The sequence below is a fragment of the Gymnodraco acuticeps genome, unplaced genomic scaffold (assembly GCF_902827175.1).
Source record: "Gymnodraco acuticeps unplaced genomic scaffold, fGymAcu1.1, whole genome shotgun sequence".
NCBI classification, from domain to species: domain Eukaryota; kingdom Metazoa; phylum Chordata; class Actinopteri; order Perciformes; family Bathydraconidae; genus Gymnodraco; species Gymnodraco acuticeps.
Window position 1 is genome coordinate 5,112,534 of NW_022991216.1, and position 18,842 is coordinate 5,131,375.

Here is an 18,842-nt window from a genome sequence, read left to right on the forward strand (position 1 = left end):
GCTTTAAATGGCTTTATTCATTCACAAAAGTATCACTAAGATGAAAGAAAAAAGCAAATAAATCATATTCTGCTACGAGCTGAAACACAGGCGTTTTCTGTCTCATCTCCTGACACCATATTGCAGTCTTGAAAGTTCTTACAAACAGCTAAATTCCCTAAAAGACAAGGTGTAAATAAAGAGTTGCATTTCCTCTACAATGGCTTTTAAAAAAAACCCATTATTAATCATTTGAATTATTTTGTACATGGTTGACTGCTGGTGGGAGAAATTAATTCATAATAATACATATTTTAATTGGTTAGCCAAGCCATCCATTTTCTGCCACTCATCTGGGTCCAGGTCATGTTAATTGATTTTAATAATTATATTACAAGCATTAATTGTAGGTCTTATTGTAGCTACTGATGTTCTGTCCTTCTTGGGACATATTTTTGCTAAAACAGGTATTTAATTGCACTCCGTCTTAAATTCCACTTCTTCAATATTGTTGAAACTATAGTGTTACTGATGGTATCACCAAGTAGTATAAATATATTATTAACAGTTGGTGTTCCTTCAGAGCTGCTCCATAAAGGAACCACATCTGTCACTAACCTGGAGGGCTGGGTGGGGCACCCTCTGGACCCCATCGGCACCCTGATCAGCACCCTGATGGAGTCGTGGAGGAACAGCGAGGAAGGGGCCGCCGCACTGCGAGACTTCTCAGGTACATTCAGAGGTACCCACGGCAACAGGCTTACTTATTTAAAAGTACCAATATAACTATTTGAAAACACAAATTTGCAAAGTAGTCAACGTTGTTTAAATGACAGTTTTTCTTTCTTAGAAGGAAGCCCTAACTAGAAACCAGATTAATATTTACACAATGTGATGTGAACTCATTGTGTATTTTACATGTAAAATATAATCTGAGATGTAATGCATTTAAGGTATAATGTAAAAAAGGAGGAAATACTCATTTGAAATACCTCCAAAATGGCCCTTGAGTACAGAACTTGAGGAAATGCACTTCAACACTCTACACAAACACACTGAGTGTGCGTCCAACATTTACATTGCATTGATTGCGTCTTCCTGTCGGAGCTCAAGGCCCGCAGGTTGCAATCAGCAGTGATGACACAGACGTGCTGATTGGCCCGTAGTAATCCTCCAATAACAGCTCATGAATAAGAAATGCAGCAGAAAAAACACTCCAATTAAAATGCATTAATTATGCAGAGAGCTCAGCGAGGAGAAGAATTTCAACAAACTGAAAGGACGGGGATTGTTCTTCACTCATTTGCTTCACTTCTAAATGTGAACCAAGAAAGCCTTTTCACAAGTTGTGAAAGTTCTCAATTGGGACTTCCAGCACTCTGTTTTTTCATATGTGTGTGTGTATTCACTAGGGACTTTTAACCTCCTGGGACGGACTGTGAGGTCTGCCAAGACATCATTAAGCCATTAAAACACATGATGACGGTCCTCGGGAGGATACTCACTCTGAAAAGAACAGATAGATCAATAGATGTATCAATACTCTGCTCGATCTGCCTCCCAAAGGGAACATCTTTCCCCCCTTAACATCCCCGCCTCCCCTCAGGTCCTCTGGGTGCAGGTCGGAGAATGGAGCGTCCGGTTCTGCAGACGCAGCGCTTCCTGGAGGAGGGGGAGTCGCTGGTGTCGCTGGCCGTGGAGACGGCTCTGATCGGCCTGGGGCAGCAGAGGGTGATGCCGGACGGCCTCTACGCTCAGGAGAAGGTCTGTCGCAACGAAGAGCAGCTACTGGCCAAGCTCCAAGAGATCGACCTAGACGACACGTTGGTGAAAATCTTCCGGAAACAAGCCGCTTTCCTGCTAGAGGGTGAGTGGGGGGCTAAGATCGAAGCATTGTAATGTATGTAAAGCATTTTCTGGTTGGGAGGTTTTGCTGCTTCTCTTTGTCTCAGGATATTAATTGAATATATTTGGGTTTGATGAGTTTTACAATCATCCAATTTCAAAACGAAATGATAAAAGTGCAAAAGTATACCGTCACCTCTGCGATGCTGCACTTGTACCGTGTTCACCACCTTAGTTCAGCAGACTGTTCAATTGAAAAGGAGTAGTTTGAAATTACTTAAATATATTTACAATCTTTTATGAATGAATACATCTGGGATGAGAAAAAGTTGAGACACCAGAATGTTCTGACATTTAAATATTTGGCACTTTGATATTTTAACAAACTTAATCGAAATAGAGCTAACAATTGCATTTCCTAAAATGTCGATTGTTTTTAAATGCATCGAGCAGATAAATATTTCACTCCTTGACCCACAACCAGCTGTTGGTGCTCTAATGATCTGTGAAGTGTGTGTGGTGTTGTGTTAACTCTGTGTGCTTTTCTGTGCAGTACGTGTACATTTACACTTTGTACTTCTGTATTCACAGTTGTGTGAGTGTATTGTTTGCTTTGTCACTCTGTTTGCTGACGTTGTGTGAATGAATGCATGTGTGTGTACAGAGGGGTATAATAAGCCGGTGTGAGTTGTGGCTTGTCATGGTTCAGGGCCATTTCTCTCCAACGCCACTAATGATAGAGCCGCTCGACCTCTCACCTTTGGCTTCTTCTGCGTGTGACTGTGGAGGCCCACCGTTATTCAGTTTGTCAACAAATCCCATACAAAGATCAAAACCAACAATGAGCTTATCTTTTATAATTAAAGCATTAATATTTAGATTTATATTCCTCATTTAGAAAAATAAAATACAAGTAGGCAATCGAATAAGTCCTTAGAGAAACACATTGTTGATTTTGGTACTTTTAGCAAAAGAACACACTAAGGCTAGTCTAATCCTTTAAAATATTGAGATCCTTTTAAGATCAAGTAACTGCTCTAATCTATAATTGAGTTATTATCTTAAAGAAAAGCATTCATATGCACCCCAGTAGATAACCTGGTAGAGCAGGTAATCCATCATCCCCCAAGTCTTCCTTTCTTTCTAGGGCTTTTCTACAAATTCTAAGCTAAAGTTATTTATTATTTCAACCCTTAAACTTATGATTATTGCAGTTTCTATTGGAAGTTTCCCTCACATAATATTCCAGGAAGTCCTTGTTTAAAAGACAAAAGTCCCTGTACGATTGTGGCGGTTGACCAAGGGAGTGATGGTCGTCCTGATACACAGCGAGTCATAGCTGTTTTTAAATCAGCGATATCAAACTTGCTGACTGTCAGAGTGTGAAATAATCTTATGACCAAGGTCGCTGTGCAGTCAAATGTGAGCATGCAGCTCTGTGTTTGTACATTGATCTGTCTTCAGGTTGTACAGACTGAACTCATGTATCATGTCCTGTTGTTGTTGTTGTTGTTCCTGCAGCTGGTCCCTACAGTGGTCTGGGGGAAATACTCTACAGAGAAAGCGTCCCCATGCACACTTTTGCCAAGTATCTCTTCACCTGCCTGCTACCTCATGACGTCGAACTGACGTACAACATTGCACTGAGGGCCATGCGGTGAGTACGACACCTTCCTTTTTAAGGGCTGTCTTTACTCAATTTAACATGCTGGTCTCATGCATGAATAACTCTACATGGCTCCCTTCCAAACAGAAGTAAAAAGCATGCTGTTTATGCGGCTATATTGACATTTAAAATGACCAATCACAAGGAGAGTTTCAGGAAAAAGAAAGTCTTTATTAACTTTGTAGTTGCTACGTGTCATCATTTTCAAAATGCTTAGTATTTATCGTACAACCTGAAATCGCAAGATGCTGTTTTACACACCTTGAAAAGTGTTTTGGGAAAGCAAAGTGATTTTAAAAAGGGTGAAATGAGTAAAAAAAAAAATGCATTTACACCTGTACTCTGTGTGGACACAAAATGAGGAGAAGCAGAAATAAAGAGTGAGAGACGGGAAGTTCTAGCCCTGGATTGAACTAACACTTTAATGCATGTTGCTCCTCCTCCTTTAAGTTTGGGTTTGAATGAGTGTGATACAGAAGCTCAGAGGCAAAGAAAAGCTATTGGGGACACTGTTTAATGACAAAACCTCCTTTTGCTGGAATATTCACTAAATAATTCAAGCTGCTGAGTTTTATAACAAATGTGTGAATAATAAATAGATGCTGTTGGTTTTCTTCCTGACCGCCAAGAGTTTTACAAAAATGTCTGACTGCTCTCCCAAATTACAAAAGAGGAAATATTAAAGTGGAGAATCACAGTTCACAGCAGCTTTATGAGTGTTTGAGGGAAACACGAATTGAGATGTTATTTTTAAACTCCTCCTTAGCATAGCTAGAGGCAAAGCTCCACCTGAGGAGAACTATTGATTGGTTCTATAAAAGAAACACCTCCTACCTTCCTCATATATATATATATATTATATATATAATATATATATATATATATATAATATATATATATATATATATATATATATATATATATATATATATATATATATATATATATATACGTTCCTGTGTGTTTCCATCTAATAAAGATCTAATAAAGTGTTGTCCTCTGTGCTCAGGCTGCCGGTGCTGGAGTCCACGGCCCCCTCTGCCGATCTGTCTCGGCCTCACCACATCGTGTCCGTGATGCCCAACCGCCTCCCGCGCTGGTTCACACTCAGCCACATCGAGACCCAGCAGTGTGAACTGGCCTCCACCATGCTAACTGCTGCTAAAGGTACACACACAACCTTAAGAGCCAGTGTTAATGTGGATTTGACTTATTCTTTATTATTCATACTATGTGCCACGCTCAAGTAGTGGCAATCATACAGTTATAAAATAAGCACTTTAAATCATGGGCATTTATATTTGTTTTCTTCCCAGTTGTATTTAATAAGAATTTCTAGATAAACAATATGTTGATGTGTCTTGTACCCGATAACTAGAGAATGAAGTGATGGATGGGTACATTTTTTTTAAACGAATGAAGCTTTATTCAGTTTTTGCAACATTTTTAAATATTTGTTTGCTTTCGTAACTGTCCATTTTGAGTTGACCACAATACAAGTCTAGTTTATAGAGGTTTAGCATCTCAAGACCTCAAATAACTACATATTGTAAATGCCTACAACAGACAAAAAAAAGATTAGAACCTGCGTACATTTAATTAAAGATTTTTCCATCCCTTGGTATGCCTTATTTTATGGAACTGAATTCTGTAGACCTTGAATTAGTTTTTTCGTGGTGATGTGTTGGAGGTTGGTGTGTCACATCCACAGTAAGAGGCTTTCACCTGCAGGAAGTTGAGATTGACTTATGCTTTTGTTTGTTTTCCCAGGTGATGCTCGTAAGCTAGAAACAGTGTTAGAGTCCATCCAGAAGAACATCCACTCCTCGTCCCACATCTTCAAACTGGCCCAGGATGCCTTCAAAATCGCCACGCTCATGGACAGCCTGCCAGACATCACGCTGCTCAAAGTGTCCCTGGAGCTGGGTCTTCAGGTAAAGAAACACACATAATCACACAAAGAAACAAAGTTAACATCACACAGACTTAGAGCTAACCTTGAGTTTCTTACAGGTGATGAGAATGACGCTGTCTACCTTGAACTGGCGGCGGAGGGAGATGGTGCGATGGCTGGTGACCTGTGCAACCGAAGCAGGTGAGGTTTCCCAACGAAACATGTATTCGGTCTAGTAACGGACAGATTCACCACAGTTGTTTTTGAAGCAATCAGTCTTTACATTTCCACCACCCTTGCAGAGGCAGTTACTTCTACTATAAATTACTTTCTAACATAACGCTGTTTGGATGCTATCCAAACAAAAGTCTTACAACTCAGAAGATTAATGTCGTTTGTTCATATTTTCAAACAAGAGAAAAAGCTTTTAGGTAAAAGAGGATGGACTTGGTGACACGCTTGGGTTGGATTGTTGTTCCTCAAACAATAATTTAGTTATGTTGCTGCATGGATTTTGGCCTGGATGGAAGTAATACTCTGAGTAAAAGAAAGTTGTGTGTTATAGTACACATTATAATTGTTGATGCGTTATAACGTAGGCAGCCATGTTGAGCTCAATTTATTCACCAATTGAAAAGTATATACATATATTTGGTGGTTTACGTAACGTTAATTTATAAATATATATATATGGTCTTTTTTGTAAACATGATCTGCAGAATACATGTATTAATGTGTAAAGTAGCATTAATTGGAACTACAAGTACCACAAAAATTAGTCTATGTACAGAACTCGGGTAATTATTAGTCGGATTTCGGTTATGGTTAATAAAACAACCCCTGAGATTCTGAATATCTACCCATGATATGATTGGACATCTTCTGTTCAGTGAAGCGGTTTAGCGAATTAGGGACCTTGACAAGACTTTTAAAGTGGGTTTTGGAGGGCTCTCGGCGGGATGGTAGGAATGACTGGCAGGGCAGTAATTATGGAAGATTGAGGGCTTCTGGCTGATTAAGTGGACCCTGTGTTTGGACTTGAATTCTGGCTGAATTTCTCTGAAGTGGACAGGAAACTGTGTCTGGAGGGAGGGAGGGAGCTCTGTAGGGGGAAAACCTCCTCCCAGATGATTTCTTGTGAATGTGGAGGAGAAACAAGGAGCCCCTGTTTCTGTGAGCGCAGTTTGAATGGACTCATTGAGAACATGCCAGTGGATGATGTAGAGTGGGGCCAAGCCATATAATGTCAGAGAATTAGAAATGGAATATCCAATTACAAGGTAAAAGGTCATTGTGAGACTGGCGACGTATTTATTTTTGTTGGCGTTTTGGAAACCTTTGATTTTTGGTACAAAGTTGGGGTAGCAATACTTCGGATGGATTAGGTTGATGACCATTTAGCTTTTAGTCAACAAATTCCATAAAAATAACCAAAACCAACAGCTTACATTCGCAGTTTTCCAGCTTGTAGACAACAGAAGACATACATTCAAAAAAGACAAAAAAACATCACAATATAATATTTCAAAAATATCATAAAAAAACCGATTTGTTTTTTAAATGAGATTTGTTGACAATAGAAACATCCACAATATCAACAGATATATCCTTCAAGGACTCCCAACAATATATTTCACCAGGGTACTGTCACAAGTACAGGGAAAAAAGTGAAAAAATGTAAAAGGACCTATATATGAAATGTAGGAGGACCTATGATTGGACCCTGGGGAACACCAACATTAACTTTTAACATTTTCCGCCAGGTCTTTATTATTTAACTGACATTTCTTTACCCCTCTGTCTAGGTGTTTTTGCGCTGGACAGCATCATGCAGAGCTGGTTCACCCTCTTCACCCCCACCGAAGCCACCAGCGTTGTGGCGAGCACCGTCATGTCCAACAGCACCATCGTCCGCCTGCATCTGGACAGCCATCAGCAGGAGAACCTCGCCAACTCCGCCCGAACCCTGGCCCTGCAGTGTGCCATGAAGGATCCCCAAAACTGTGCCCTGTCGGCCCTCACACTCTGCGAGAAGGACCACATTGCCTTCGAGACAGCCTATCAGATTGTACTGGACGCAGCCACCACGGGAATGAACTACACACAGCTGTTTACGATAGCGCGCTACATGGAGCACCGCGGCTATCCTATGAGGGCGTACAAACTAGCAACGTTAGCCATGACTCACCTGAACCTCAGCTACAACCAAGACACACACCCGGCCATCAACGACGTGCTCTGGGCTTGTGCGCTCAGCCACTCCTTGGGGAAAAATGAACTGGCATCCGTCATCCCCCTGGTGGTGAAGAGCGTGAAGTGCGCCACCGTTTTGTCAGACATTTTGCGGCGGTGCACGTTAACGACGCCGGGCATTGTCTCGCTGCACAGTCGCAGGAACTCTGGAAAGCTGATGCCTCTCGATAAGGCTCCGCTCAGGCAGCTGCTGGACGCCACGATCGGGGCCTACATCAACACCACGCACTCTCGGCTGACACACATCAGCCCACGCCACTACAGCGAGTTCATCGAGTTCCTCAGTAAAGCCAGAGAAACGTTCCTGATGGCGCACGACGGACACATCCAGTTCACACAGTTCATAGACAACCTGAAACAGATTTACAAGGGCAAGAAGAAACTCATGATGCTCGTTCGAGAGAGATTTGGTTGATCAAACGACCATCATTTTTTTTTTACATCCTTTCTAACTTGAAGTGAAAATCCTCCTAAAAACAACATTCATGCAAATCTTATTCCCAGGATTTGGCACTGCGGGGTCGAATGTGATGATGAACACAATTTCCTGAAGGTGATTGTGATGTGGAAAAGGTCCCATTCAATCCCAAGGAATATTCCTTTTCATTGTGAGTCGTACCAAGCAGGAGCACTGGACATCCCCGGAGAATGGGAATAAGATATAAAAATGTGTTTTAGAGCTCATTTTCTCCTTAAAATGACAAGTTTGCAATTGAAGATAAAAAACACTGTAAACCATAAAAGCAACAGCCGGTATTAATGTGTATAAAACCATTACGTTTGCAGAAGGAGTCAATTCATGGAAGTTTGTGTGTTTCCCTTTATATATGTATGAAAGCGAGAGAGTAAGAGTTTTACACTGAGTATATTATACTGTATTGTCCAGTGGCAAAATGTCCACCTTGCACTCCTACTTTCCTCAGCTAACGTTCAACAGCCTCAAAGAAAAAGACAAATGGCTTTAAACCAAATGGAGAAACTCCATCTGAAGTGACAAGTACCTCTTATGAAAAGGATCCAGCTTTACTGGCTCCTCCTCCGAGTCATCGGCCAACTTATCGGTGAAGAGAAAGAAAAAAATCGAAATCAGAGTTCATTTGACTGGATTCAATTTAGTTTTCATCTTAAGGCTGATTGTTTTGGCTTTGCAGTGTTGTCTCAAACATTCAGTATGCTTATTTTACCGTCACAGAAACACAAAAAACAAGCTGTCTTGTGGAAACTGTCAAACATATATTCTCAGGGATTTCTCTTTGAAAAAAAAAAAAGACTAAAAAAACAGAAAGAGAACAAAAGCATTTTATTGTCCTGTATATATGAAAGTATATGTCTGAATATTGGAAAAAAAATGTATATGTTAACTAATTTATGACAGAATATTCTATGTAAGGCACAATACTTGAAGCTGCAGTACTTTTTTGGTTTTTGAAAACAAACAACAACAAAAACATATCAGAAGGAATTCAAAAATGTTCGCCTTGCATTGCATCAGGGGACAATTTAAAACAGAAGTACATGACAGGCTGCTTTTTGGCTCTGCAGACATGTAATGAGCTGCAGAAACCAAGACAGGAAGTGGACATGCAACGTGCGTGTTCTCCTGAACACAGACGTGTATTGAGTATTGTAGGAGGCCACAGAAAGAGACCACTGTGGAGGCAGAGCAGTGACAACACACAGCTGCGATGTTCAAGTGAAATCTGCCTTCATGTTTTTCTTCTGCAGTGATTCAGTCACAAAAAGCTGTTTTATGTCCGCGCCTCTTCTTCTGACATCCCGACTTTATGCAGGACAGAAAGTTGCTCTTTACTGTCGTTCTTGACTGTTTCACCTCTTTATTTTTCCTCCTCTTTGATTTCATTTTTCTCTAGAATTCCTCAAACGAAAACAGCCTTCTTTCTTGCCTTGTCTTAATGCTTTAAAATAACCAAATGGTAGTTTTAACTACCAACCCTTTCTCATACGCCAATACAACTTTGGTTACAACCTTTTTTTTAGTGTCTATAATTTGTTTTAGCTGAACTGTATTCTGTGTTTTAAAAGCTCCATCTGTTCTTTCAGTGTTGTCTCTTGTTTGTAGCTCCTTTTTGTTTAGAAATATGCTCCCTTTTTATTTATTGCGGTAGGTAAATGATTGTACAACCATGTCACATGCTCATGAAGTTGAAACTAAGATTTGATACACTGATCAATTTATTTATGTAACTAAATCACTGTTTTATAAACTTGTTAATGAATCAACATTATGTTTTGATTAAATACGTTTTTTGAGAGGATGAAGTCTTTGTGTTCTTATTTTATAAGCTATATATAGGTATATGAAAATATCATAAAAAAACAAGTATAATGTGTCAAAATGTCATGTCACATTTATCCGAATAATAACACATAGTTTAGTACTTTGGAAATATCTGAAAAAAACATATGTATGTCAAATACCAGAAAAAAGGACATAGCATAAATATTAGAAAAATATCATAGTATTACATTATCGAAAATAAGTCATAGTACAGTATGTCAAAAAATATCAGAAAAAGTCATAGTATAGTATAGTTGAAAATATATAAAAAAAGGACATAGTATAGGACGTTGAAAATATTTAAATGACCAGAAAAAAAAACAGCATCGTATGTCGCAAAAACAGTCACAGTAGTATGAAGAAATATATCAGAAAAACAACATAGTTATAGTTTAGTAGGTGGAAAAAAAAGTCTGAATAGTTTATCCAAGAAAATCTGAAAAAACATGTCGAAAAAGTCGTATGTGGTAAAATAGTTAAAGAAAATAATGTCGAACAAATAAACAAAATAGTATAATATGTCGGAATAAAGTCATAGTATAGTGTGTCGAAAAATATCTGAATAAAGTCTTAGTATAGTATGTCGAACGTTTCCTAAAAAACAACACAGTATAGTATTTAGAACATTTCCTAAAAAACAACATAAACGTTATGTCGAACATTTCAGGATAAAATTACATAGTGTAGTGTAAAAACAGTTATAGAGTCGAAAATGTCAGAAAAACCACAGTTGCTGATAATACTTTCTATAAAGACTTGAATGCATGCTTTTATTTTGTAGTGGAGTATTTCTAGAGTTACTATATACTTCCAGCACTTGTTATTGATCAAAGTATTTAATCTACAAAGGTTGTATTTATGTATTTGTCGAGCAGCAGGAAGTGGACACAGATGTTTATCTAAGGGTGAACCATCGTAGTGACTTACTGATTAATGCCCGAGAACAGGAAGTCATAATTCCTCTTAGTGCTGCTTTTACTTCCTGCTAAAATCATCTGGGAATTTGAAGTTTACCTTATCCCACTTCCTGTCTATTGTCAGTGGCCTTTTAACGGCAGGAAGCTCTCAGAAAAAGGACGTTTTCTGAGGAAACTAAAAAATAAAACGACCGCTGATGTATGTTAAAACAGTTACAGTAAATGGCATGATTTCTCATAATTTGAAAATGTGTATTCAACCTATATCAATATTAAATCATTATACATATTGTATACTTTACTTAATATGTATTCAATATTACAATTCATTGATCTGATGGTAAAATAACAAGTAAATTACCACATACTAAAATACTGTTTGTCCTAAAAAATGTGGTTGTTTCGGTCTTTATTTGATAAACTTCTTATAGAATGTCTGTCCTTGTGCGTCTGCAACACCAACATTTCAGCTCTGGGGATAACATATTGTATCTTCTTAATAATGTATTATCTGGAGATGCCAGACATAATTTTACTTTAGATGAGGACTTGAATATTTTTTCAGCCACAAAATAAGAATCATTACACACCAGGGGGCTTGTATAAATATGTGGAATTATGCTTGAATATCTGTCATTATTTTAACACTATTACAACACAAACTCCCAGCGCATTGTCCAAATCAATCACACATTTCATTTGTCATGTTGTATCTCTGTGCATTAAACACTCCATGCCATCGCTACTTTGTTTCTACATCAATCCGAACACATCCTATAACCAGACAGAGAGCTTTATTTCTGTAGATAAATGTTATCACACATTTCCTGCGTGGACCGACCTGTTGTTCCTCTCCTGCTGCTGCCGTGTTCCTGAAGCCAGCGAGTCTCTCCGTGATGGGAGCGGCACAGATGGTGTCTCTCATGGTATCAGATGTCAGAGTTTAAATATCTGAGAGTTGATTTTCATGATTTGTTAGTATTGTATTGAAGAATTGTTGTAGGTGAAGTTTTCCTACTTCCATACAACTCTTATTTAGTGGGTGAAGATACAAAGCTCAAATATCAAAGATAAGCACACTTCATAGTTTAATTGTGTTGGTTTATAGAGCCTTTATTGAGTTGTATTTTCTTGCCTTTTAGTGAGAGACATTGTTTACTATGTATATGTATAGTTGCAGTTTTAAGTTGACCCTCCACATTAAAAATCAACTCTGGTGTTATTTTATTTTTATCTTATTGTAATTAAACTCCGCCAAAACAAAAATGATCTTCCAGAATGTTCTATCTTTATTTAAATTAATTTAAATTAATAACATTTAATTTATTTATTCTTCTTTTTCTTTTTGTGTGTGCTTCCCCGTTTGTTATGTTGTCGTTCCTACCATTTTTCATTTATAATAAAATATGAAAAATACTTTAAGAATAGTACAACTATAAAAGTGTAAATCTACTATGTGTACTTTTCCAGCTAGTATTTAATAAGCGTATATATAAATCACACAATGAGTGCATCTTACATTAGAACAAAAGGTAGATGATGTTATTTTCTTCAGCTCTTCAGGAAAAGTTGATTTGAAACCTTCTTTCCAGGATCAACAGTTTTTTCTAAGTATGAAAAAACTACAAACATGGACACTGTCAGATAATTTAATTAAAATAGTGCCATATTTGAGATGTTCTGACCCTGGAGCAGCAGGGCGGTTCATCATGCTGCTCCGGGCTTCTTCTCTGTCTCTGTTTTTTCTGAGGCAGAAAGAGGAGGTTGGAAAAGCACCTTGGTGGAGATTACTCGACTGCACCAATCATCCATCACGCGCAGCTTGTCCTTGGAATACATAATGTAATGATAATCTGATCCTGTATGCAAATGAAGGCTCAGTGGGGTGACTGCAGGCAGGAGACGTCCACCTGCCCCACAACACAAGTCGCCCCAAACTACAGATCTGCAGTCAGATTACAGCCCTTAGTGGCTTTAAAGAGAAATACAAAGCTTAACATGTGTTTTGTTGCAGCCACATTAGATGACCAAGAACAATATTTGCATGTGATTTTGTTTCTTTGTGACGTCAGCAGTATATGTTATGGTTTCAGGAGCTCTTCTTCTAATCCATGTTGGAGCGGTGTTCCCTCAATCCCATTTATTTAATGCACCATGACTGTCACGCCAAATTATGTAATTAGATTGGGAGTCTGGCACTGGTGACACGACACACACATGCAGAAATGTTATGGTGAGATATCATGAGGGAGATGTTTGGAGGCCATTTTGTGTGATTCCCTTCTTCTTCATTATCATCAAAGACACTGTTTTACATATTCCTTTGGAAATGGACGTTGGAATGATCTGCCTGAGGAGATCGGGCTGCAAACTGTCTGCTCTTTAAAATCACTTATTAAAAAGCCCTTTAAGAAGTGCTTTTACGTGATGTTATTTGTGTTTGATTAGTTCTGTTTGTTTTACGCTGTGTTTTATGAGGCTTGTTTACTCTTTTTGCTGTTGTTAATAAGGTTTTACGTTATTTTCATTCTTTGCATTTAAATGTGGTCTGTTTTTATGTAAAGCACTTTGTAACTCTGTTTAAAAGAGTGCTATATAAATACGTTTTTTTATTATTAATACATCTGCACAATACTACCACTTCAACTGCACAGCTCACTTACACTTTTAAATGTAGACACACTGCACATGACTGCACTAACTTCTTATTTTATTTATTTTGTATTTGTAATTAACATATTTTTTTACAATTTAACATAAATAGAGTTCATTTCAGTATTTGACTGTTTGGAAGCTCTTTACCATCTGCTATTTGCTTGATCATAGTGTTGAAGCGTTAACCATCAAAGTTTTGTCATTTCAATAAATTCTGTTTCTAATTAAACATTAGACAAACTTCTGCTAGAGTCTGAACATCCGTTTATCATTTAAATTACCTGTTCAAAAAGCCTTTGTCTCCATCAAAATGCATCATATTTATGACCTTTCGTCGAAGGATGAAATCACTGCCACTCTCTTTTCTCTCGTCGCTCTTTCATCTCAGCCAACCAGACCTGTTGTTGCTTTCATTTGAAAGTCCTGTGGCCCATAAAGTAGAAAAGCGTCATATTCACAGCTTTAAAAAGGGAATCCAAAATGTCACAAGCTGTCCATAAAGTTTTCATAAATGTCACCGCGACACGAAACAGCCAATAGCAATTAGGTGTTTCCTGAAAGGCCACCTCTTCACAATAAAACGCTTTTTTACTGAAGCACAGAAAGAGAGACCCTGGTGAACCAGCAGCTTAACTCAGCTCATTATTCTGCTGGATTTCCATCTCAATTAAATGTGCAATTATGGTAAGATCTTTTCTCTTGTTGTAAGGCCGTTTCTTCACTTGTTTGAAGAGCCGTGTTTCTATGTTTCTCTGCTCTATTTAACTGCAACATCACCTTGCTAAAGTTTGATCGCTATTTTAATTCAAGAAACGGTTTAATTCAAGTCACTCCAGCGGCCGGTGATGACGGACACATCAGAGCCTTGAACACATCCTCCAGTCTCCTAGCAACAGAGCAGCCTGTTGATTGGCATTAACAAGTGGAGCTGATAGTGAAGCTCTTTAGCATTAAGTACCATCTCCTCACTGGGAGCCTTTTACAATGTGAGGCAGGATTTAAAAACATCTGGATGGAATTTTGGTTGAAATATGGTTTTCTTTTCCTTTTAACAAATCAATTTCCTTTTCATATCTAACACAGCACTGTCAATAGTTTATTGTTATTTTTACCAGTCTTATTCTATAATAGCTTGCTTTTATTTTATTCTGTTGGCTTTTTAATGACTATTTTATGTGTATTTCATTGTTTTTAAGATGTAATCAATTTGCACTATGTCTTAATGTTGTTAGCAAAGCACTTTGAATTGCCTTGTTGTTGAATTATTCTATATAAATAAATAAATGCTTTGTTAGCAACCAAGCGTGGTCGAGTAAGTTAAAATAAAAAATAAAAGCTATGTGAGTCAGCTGTTACTTCTCAACAGGGATGGGAACAGTTCAAAGTAGGGCTGAACGATATACCGTGTCATGGCGATAACCGCGGTATGCGCATGCGCGGTATTCACACCGCAGGGACGTGCGGTTTTATTCATTTTTTGTTTAAATGCTAACGCACTTTAGCACAGAATTCAAAATAAAGACACCCTTATTACTTATCGAAACTGCACATACAATATATCCGATTAAAGCTGAGACTCCACAGATTATTTAAGTATAGTATCTAAGCGATCCGATCTCGCAACAGGGGAAGCAAACACAGACATCACAACACGTACCTTTTACGGAGCTTTTACGGGAGATCGTCTCACCGTAGCTGTCAATCTGATCAAAAGACGTGTTCAATGGCATTACAACGAGAAAGAACAAACGCGACTGAATCGGTTGATCCATAGGTTGATAATGTATCTGTGGCTTTGAAGCAATTGTTTATAATCCATAATTCCATTTGTATACAAAAATCGAAGCACAAAAGTTAGCTGCTAATGGTAGACACCAGAGTGTATGCAGCTTCCGGTTTTGGCTACTCGTCACTCTCACTCCTTATTTGTTCATGTGTTGGTGTGTGTAGAACTTCCCCTGCATGCACAGCAAACCACCAATCACAATCATTCTGTATCAAGATTGATGCAAAACAAGTGATATTTGACCTTTTTAGACAGATTTAGCACAAAAAAAACCTCTTTTGGGGCCATTTGGGTGGATTTTCCATATCTCTGGCCCACCTTGCTGGATTTTGACATGTGACATCTCTTTCTGACCGTCAGAGCCAATGGAATCGAGGGGAAATCACACAGTCCTTATTTGGTATTGTGTGTGTGTGAGACTTCCGCACAGCCAAGACCGGAAGCAGCAGCCACTCTGGTGGCTACCATTAGCAGCTAATTTTTGCTCTGCGATATTTACATAAAAATGGAATTATTTTACGTTAAAAACCTCGATTCAGCCGCGTTTTTTCTTTCTCGTTTTAATGCCATTGAACACGTCTTTTGATCAGATTGACAGCTACGGTGAGACATCACCCCTAGAAGCTACGTAAAGGTACGTGTTGTGATGTCTGTGTTTGCTTCCCTGTCCGAGTTCAGATCACTCAGTGATGTCGGATATCTTGTAAGTGCAGCTACGATAAGTAATAATAAGGGTACTTTTATCTTGAGTTCTGTGCCAAAGTGTGTTAGCATTTTTCGCTCAGGGGTCATCTAGATGCTTCTTATGAGACTTGTGTTTTGTTTTGGTAAAAATGGTTTGTATCGTCAGTTAGCTGAGATTATTTCCGTTAATCTGGTATAACACATTAATAGGTTCTTAAATATTACGATCCCCTGAGACACTGTCGTGAAAAAAAAAGTAAAGTACCCGCCGGGACTTTGGGGTTTAACAGGTTAAAAAACCGCAATATATACCGCAGGGGGGGGGGGGGGGGGGGGGGGGGGGGGGGGGGGGGGGGGGGGGGGGGGGGGGGGGGGGGGGGGGAATCGCGATGTCAGTTTTTTTCAATACCGTGCAGCCCTAGTTCAAAGTAAGAGAACTTTTATAAATGCTCTTGGATATCAATATTTGTAGGCTCCAAAATAAATCTGAAATGAATGTCAATGTGGCATACAGAGCCATTAGTGGGTTGATATACCTACATTATTAGTAATTACATGGTTAACATGATTTGCATTTAATACAGCTCATGTTCAGAGTGTGGTGAGAATTGTCTGTGTGTTTTCTGATAAGGAATGGTTGGTTTATTGTTGGAAAAATGTAGTGTTATCTAGCAGTATGTAGTGTCTAACTCCGACCAGCAGAGGGCGCGTTCGCTACACGGTGTTGGGGACAAAGAGAAGTCTTGCGTGAATACGTTCAGAGAACGTAAACATACACTTGAGTGAAGTCACGGTGTGTGTGTGTGTGTGTGGCGAACTGTGATAATAATATATATATTTTGGCTCTTTGCAGGTAAGAACGGAGAGTTGGAATTGTGTAATTGATGAGTGAATATGTTATGTGTGAGTTTATGATCCCGGTTGGACTTTATGTAGTAGTGTTTATGAACGTTACTTGTTCAGCAAACGTAACGTACTGAAAATGGCTAGCCACAGCCAGTAGTTAGCACTGGTGGCCTTGTTAGCTTGAGCGAGCGTGAGGCGGGAAAGTAGAACAATGAGCCGGTCTAAAGAGCCCGGACTGCTCGTGTATAGTTAATAGATAAATAAATAAGTTAAAAGAGATACATAAGTGATTTGGTTAATGTGACAATGTTAGGTAGACATGATTGGCTGACGGGAGTGGCTATATACAGGACCGTCCTGTACACAATGCCAAATGACTATATACAGGACCGTCCTGTACACAACCCTCTGAAATGGCTATATACAGGACAGTCCTGCACAGAAGCCCTGAAATGGCTATATACAGGACGGTCCTGTATATAAGGTCTCTGAAATGGCTATATACAGGACGGTCCTGTATATAAGGTCTCTGAAATGGCTATATACAGGCCCGTCCTGTATACAAGCTCCAAAATGGCTATATACAGGACCGTCCTGTAAACAGCTCTCTGAAATGGCTATATACAGGACGGTCCTGTATATAGCCATTTCAGAGACCTTATATACAGGACCGTCCTGTATATAGCCATTTCAGAGACCTTATATACAGGACCGTCCTGTATATAGCCATTTCAGGGCTTCTGTGCAGGACCGTCCTGTATATAGCCATTTCAGAGAGCTGTTTACAGGACGGTCCTGTATATAGCAATTTCGGAGCTTGTATACAGGACGGGCCTGTATATAGCCATTTCAGAGAGCTGTGTACAGGACGGTCCTGTATATAGCCATTTGGCGTTGTGTACAGGACCGTCCTGTATATAGCCTCGGCCTTGGCTGACTGTGTATCGGAGCAACAAATTGATATTGAATGTACAAGATGAAACTGGTCTGGAATAGCAATGCAACAGACATGATTATTGTTTGGATGTTGATGCAGATGTTCATTTTGTTTCTGTGTTAGTATAGTAAATACGTGCAGAGAACGAAAACATACACTTGAGTGAAGTCACGGTGTGTGTGTGTGTGTGTGGCGAACTGTGATAATAATATATATATTTTGGCTCTTTGCAGAACAAAATAAAAGACTTTCAAATTAAATGTGTAGTGGAGGGCTACTTCACTTTGTACCACGCTAGATCAACACCCACACTAGAGGAACAGCCTCACGCCACAGAGACACCAACAACAACACATGATCTTTCTATAGAGCAGTGGTTCTCAAACTATTTCTGTCAGGCCCCCCCTTTGGAGAAAAAAAATCGGGGCCCCCCAACACAAATAGTCAGGCTCAGTGGCGGAGCCAGAGATTTATTTTGGGGTGCTGTGGGGTAGCTTGACGTTTCATAGAGGGTGCTCAAACATTTAGGGTTTCCCATTAATGTACCGGTCGCTACAGTGGAATTCTCTACTGCAACAATCCCCACGCAAATACACAGTGTACCTGCGACTGTTACAATGAAGGCTCGATAAACAGCTCACAACAGGTGTAAGCAGGGGTCAAGTGCTATTTTTATAGGTGGTGTGTGGACCTCACATAGGGGGGTCCGGGGGCAAGCTCCCCCGGGAAGATTTTTAAATATTGAAGTTAAATGCATCAATCTGGTGCACTTTAAGAGCAACATGAAGAGATCTATGGAAACCTCTCTCAACACATATGAAACAGAACTGTAAACAGATTTACTTTTTCTTTATGGATATTTTACAAATCACCCTTTTAAACTTTATACATTTTTTTAATGTCATATAGTATTTCATAGCTGTTTTTCATTTATTCTCTTATTTTTTGTATAACTATAATGATCATATAAACGTGTGCCTCGGAAATAATTGTTTACATTAATGGTGACCAAAACGTTTGAGACCCACTGAGATAACACTGAGAGAGTCCTTTAGCTCACTGAGCCTCTCAGTCTGACAGG

The 18,842-nt window shown here is 39.0% G+C and overlaps 1 protein-coding gene across 2 annotated transcripts in view; it reads left to right on the forward strand.

Moving 5' to 3' along the window:
- zswim6 (zinc finger, SWIM-type containing 6) overlaps positions 1–9,913 on the forward strand; it is a 43,177-nt gene extending 33,264 nt beyond the window's left edge. Inside the window, exons 8-14 of one of the 2 annotated variants that reach the window (XM_034238928.1) lie at positions 563–721; positions 1,586–1,846; positions 3,346–3,481; positions 4,500–4,657; positions 5,261–5,424; positions 5,504–5,585; positions 7,190–9,913. In XM_034238928.1, the coding sequence (XP_034094819.1) occupies positions 563–721; positions 1,586–1,846; positions 3,346–3,481; positions 4,500–4,657; positions 5,261–5,424; positions 5,504–5,585; positions 7,190–8,052 (1,823 nt within the window). In that variant the 3' untranslated portion in view covers positions 8,053–9,913. The remainder of the gene's footprint in view (positions 1–562; positions 722–1,585; positions 1,847–3,345; positions 3,482–4,499; positions 4,658–5,260; positions 5,425–5,503; positions 5,586–7,189) is intronic. The other variant, XM_034238929.1, reaches the window with a different exon arrangement.
- Positions 9,914–18,842: the final 8,929 nt, after the last annotated feature.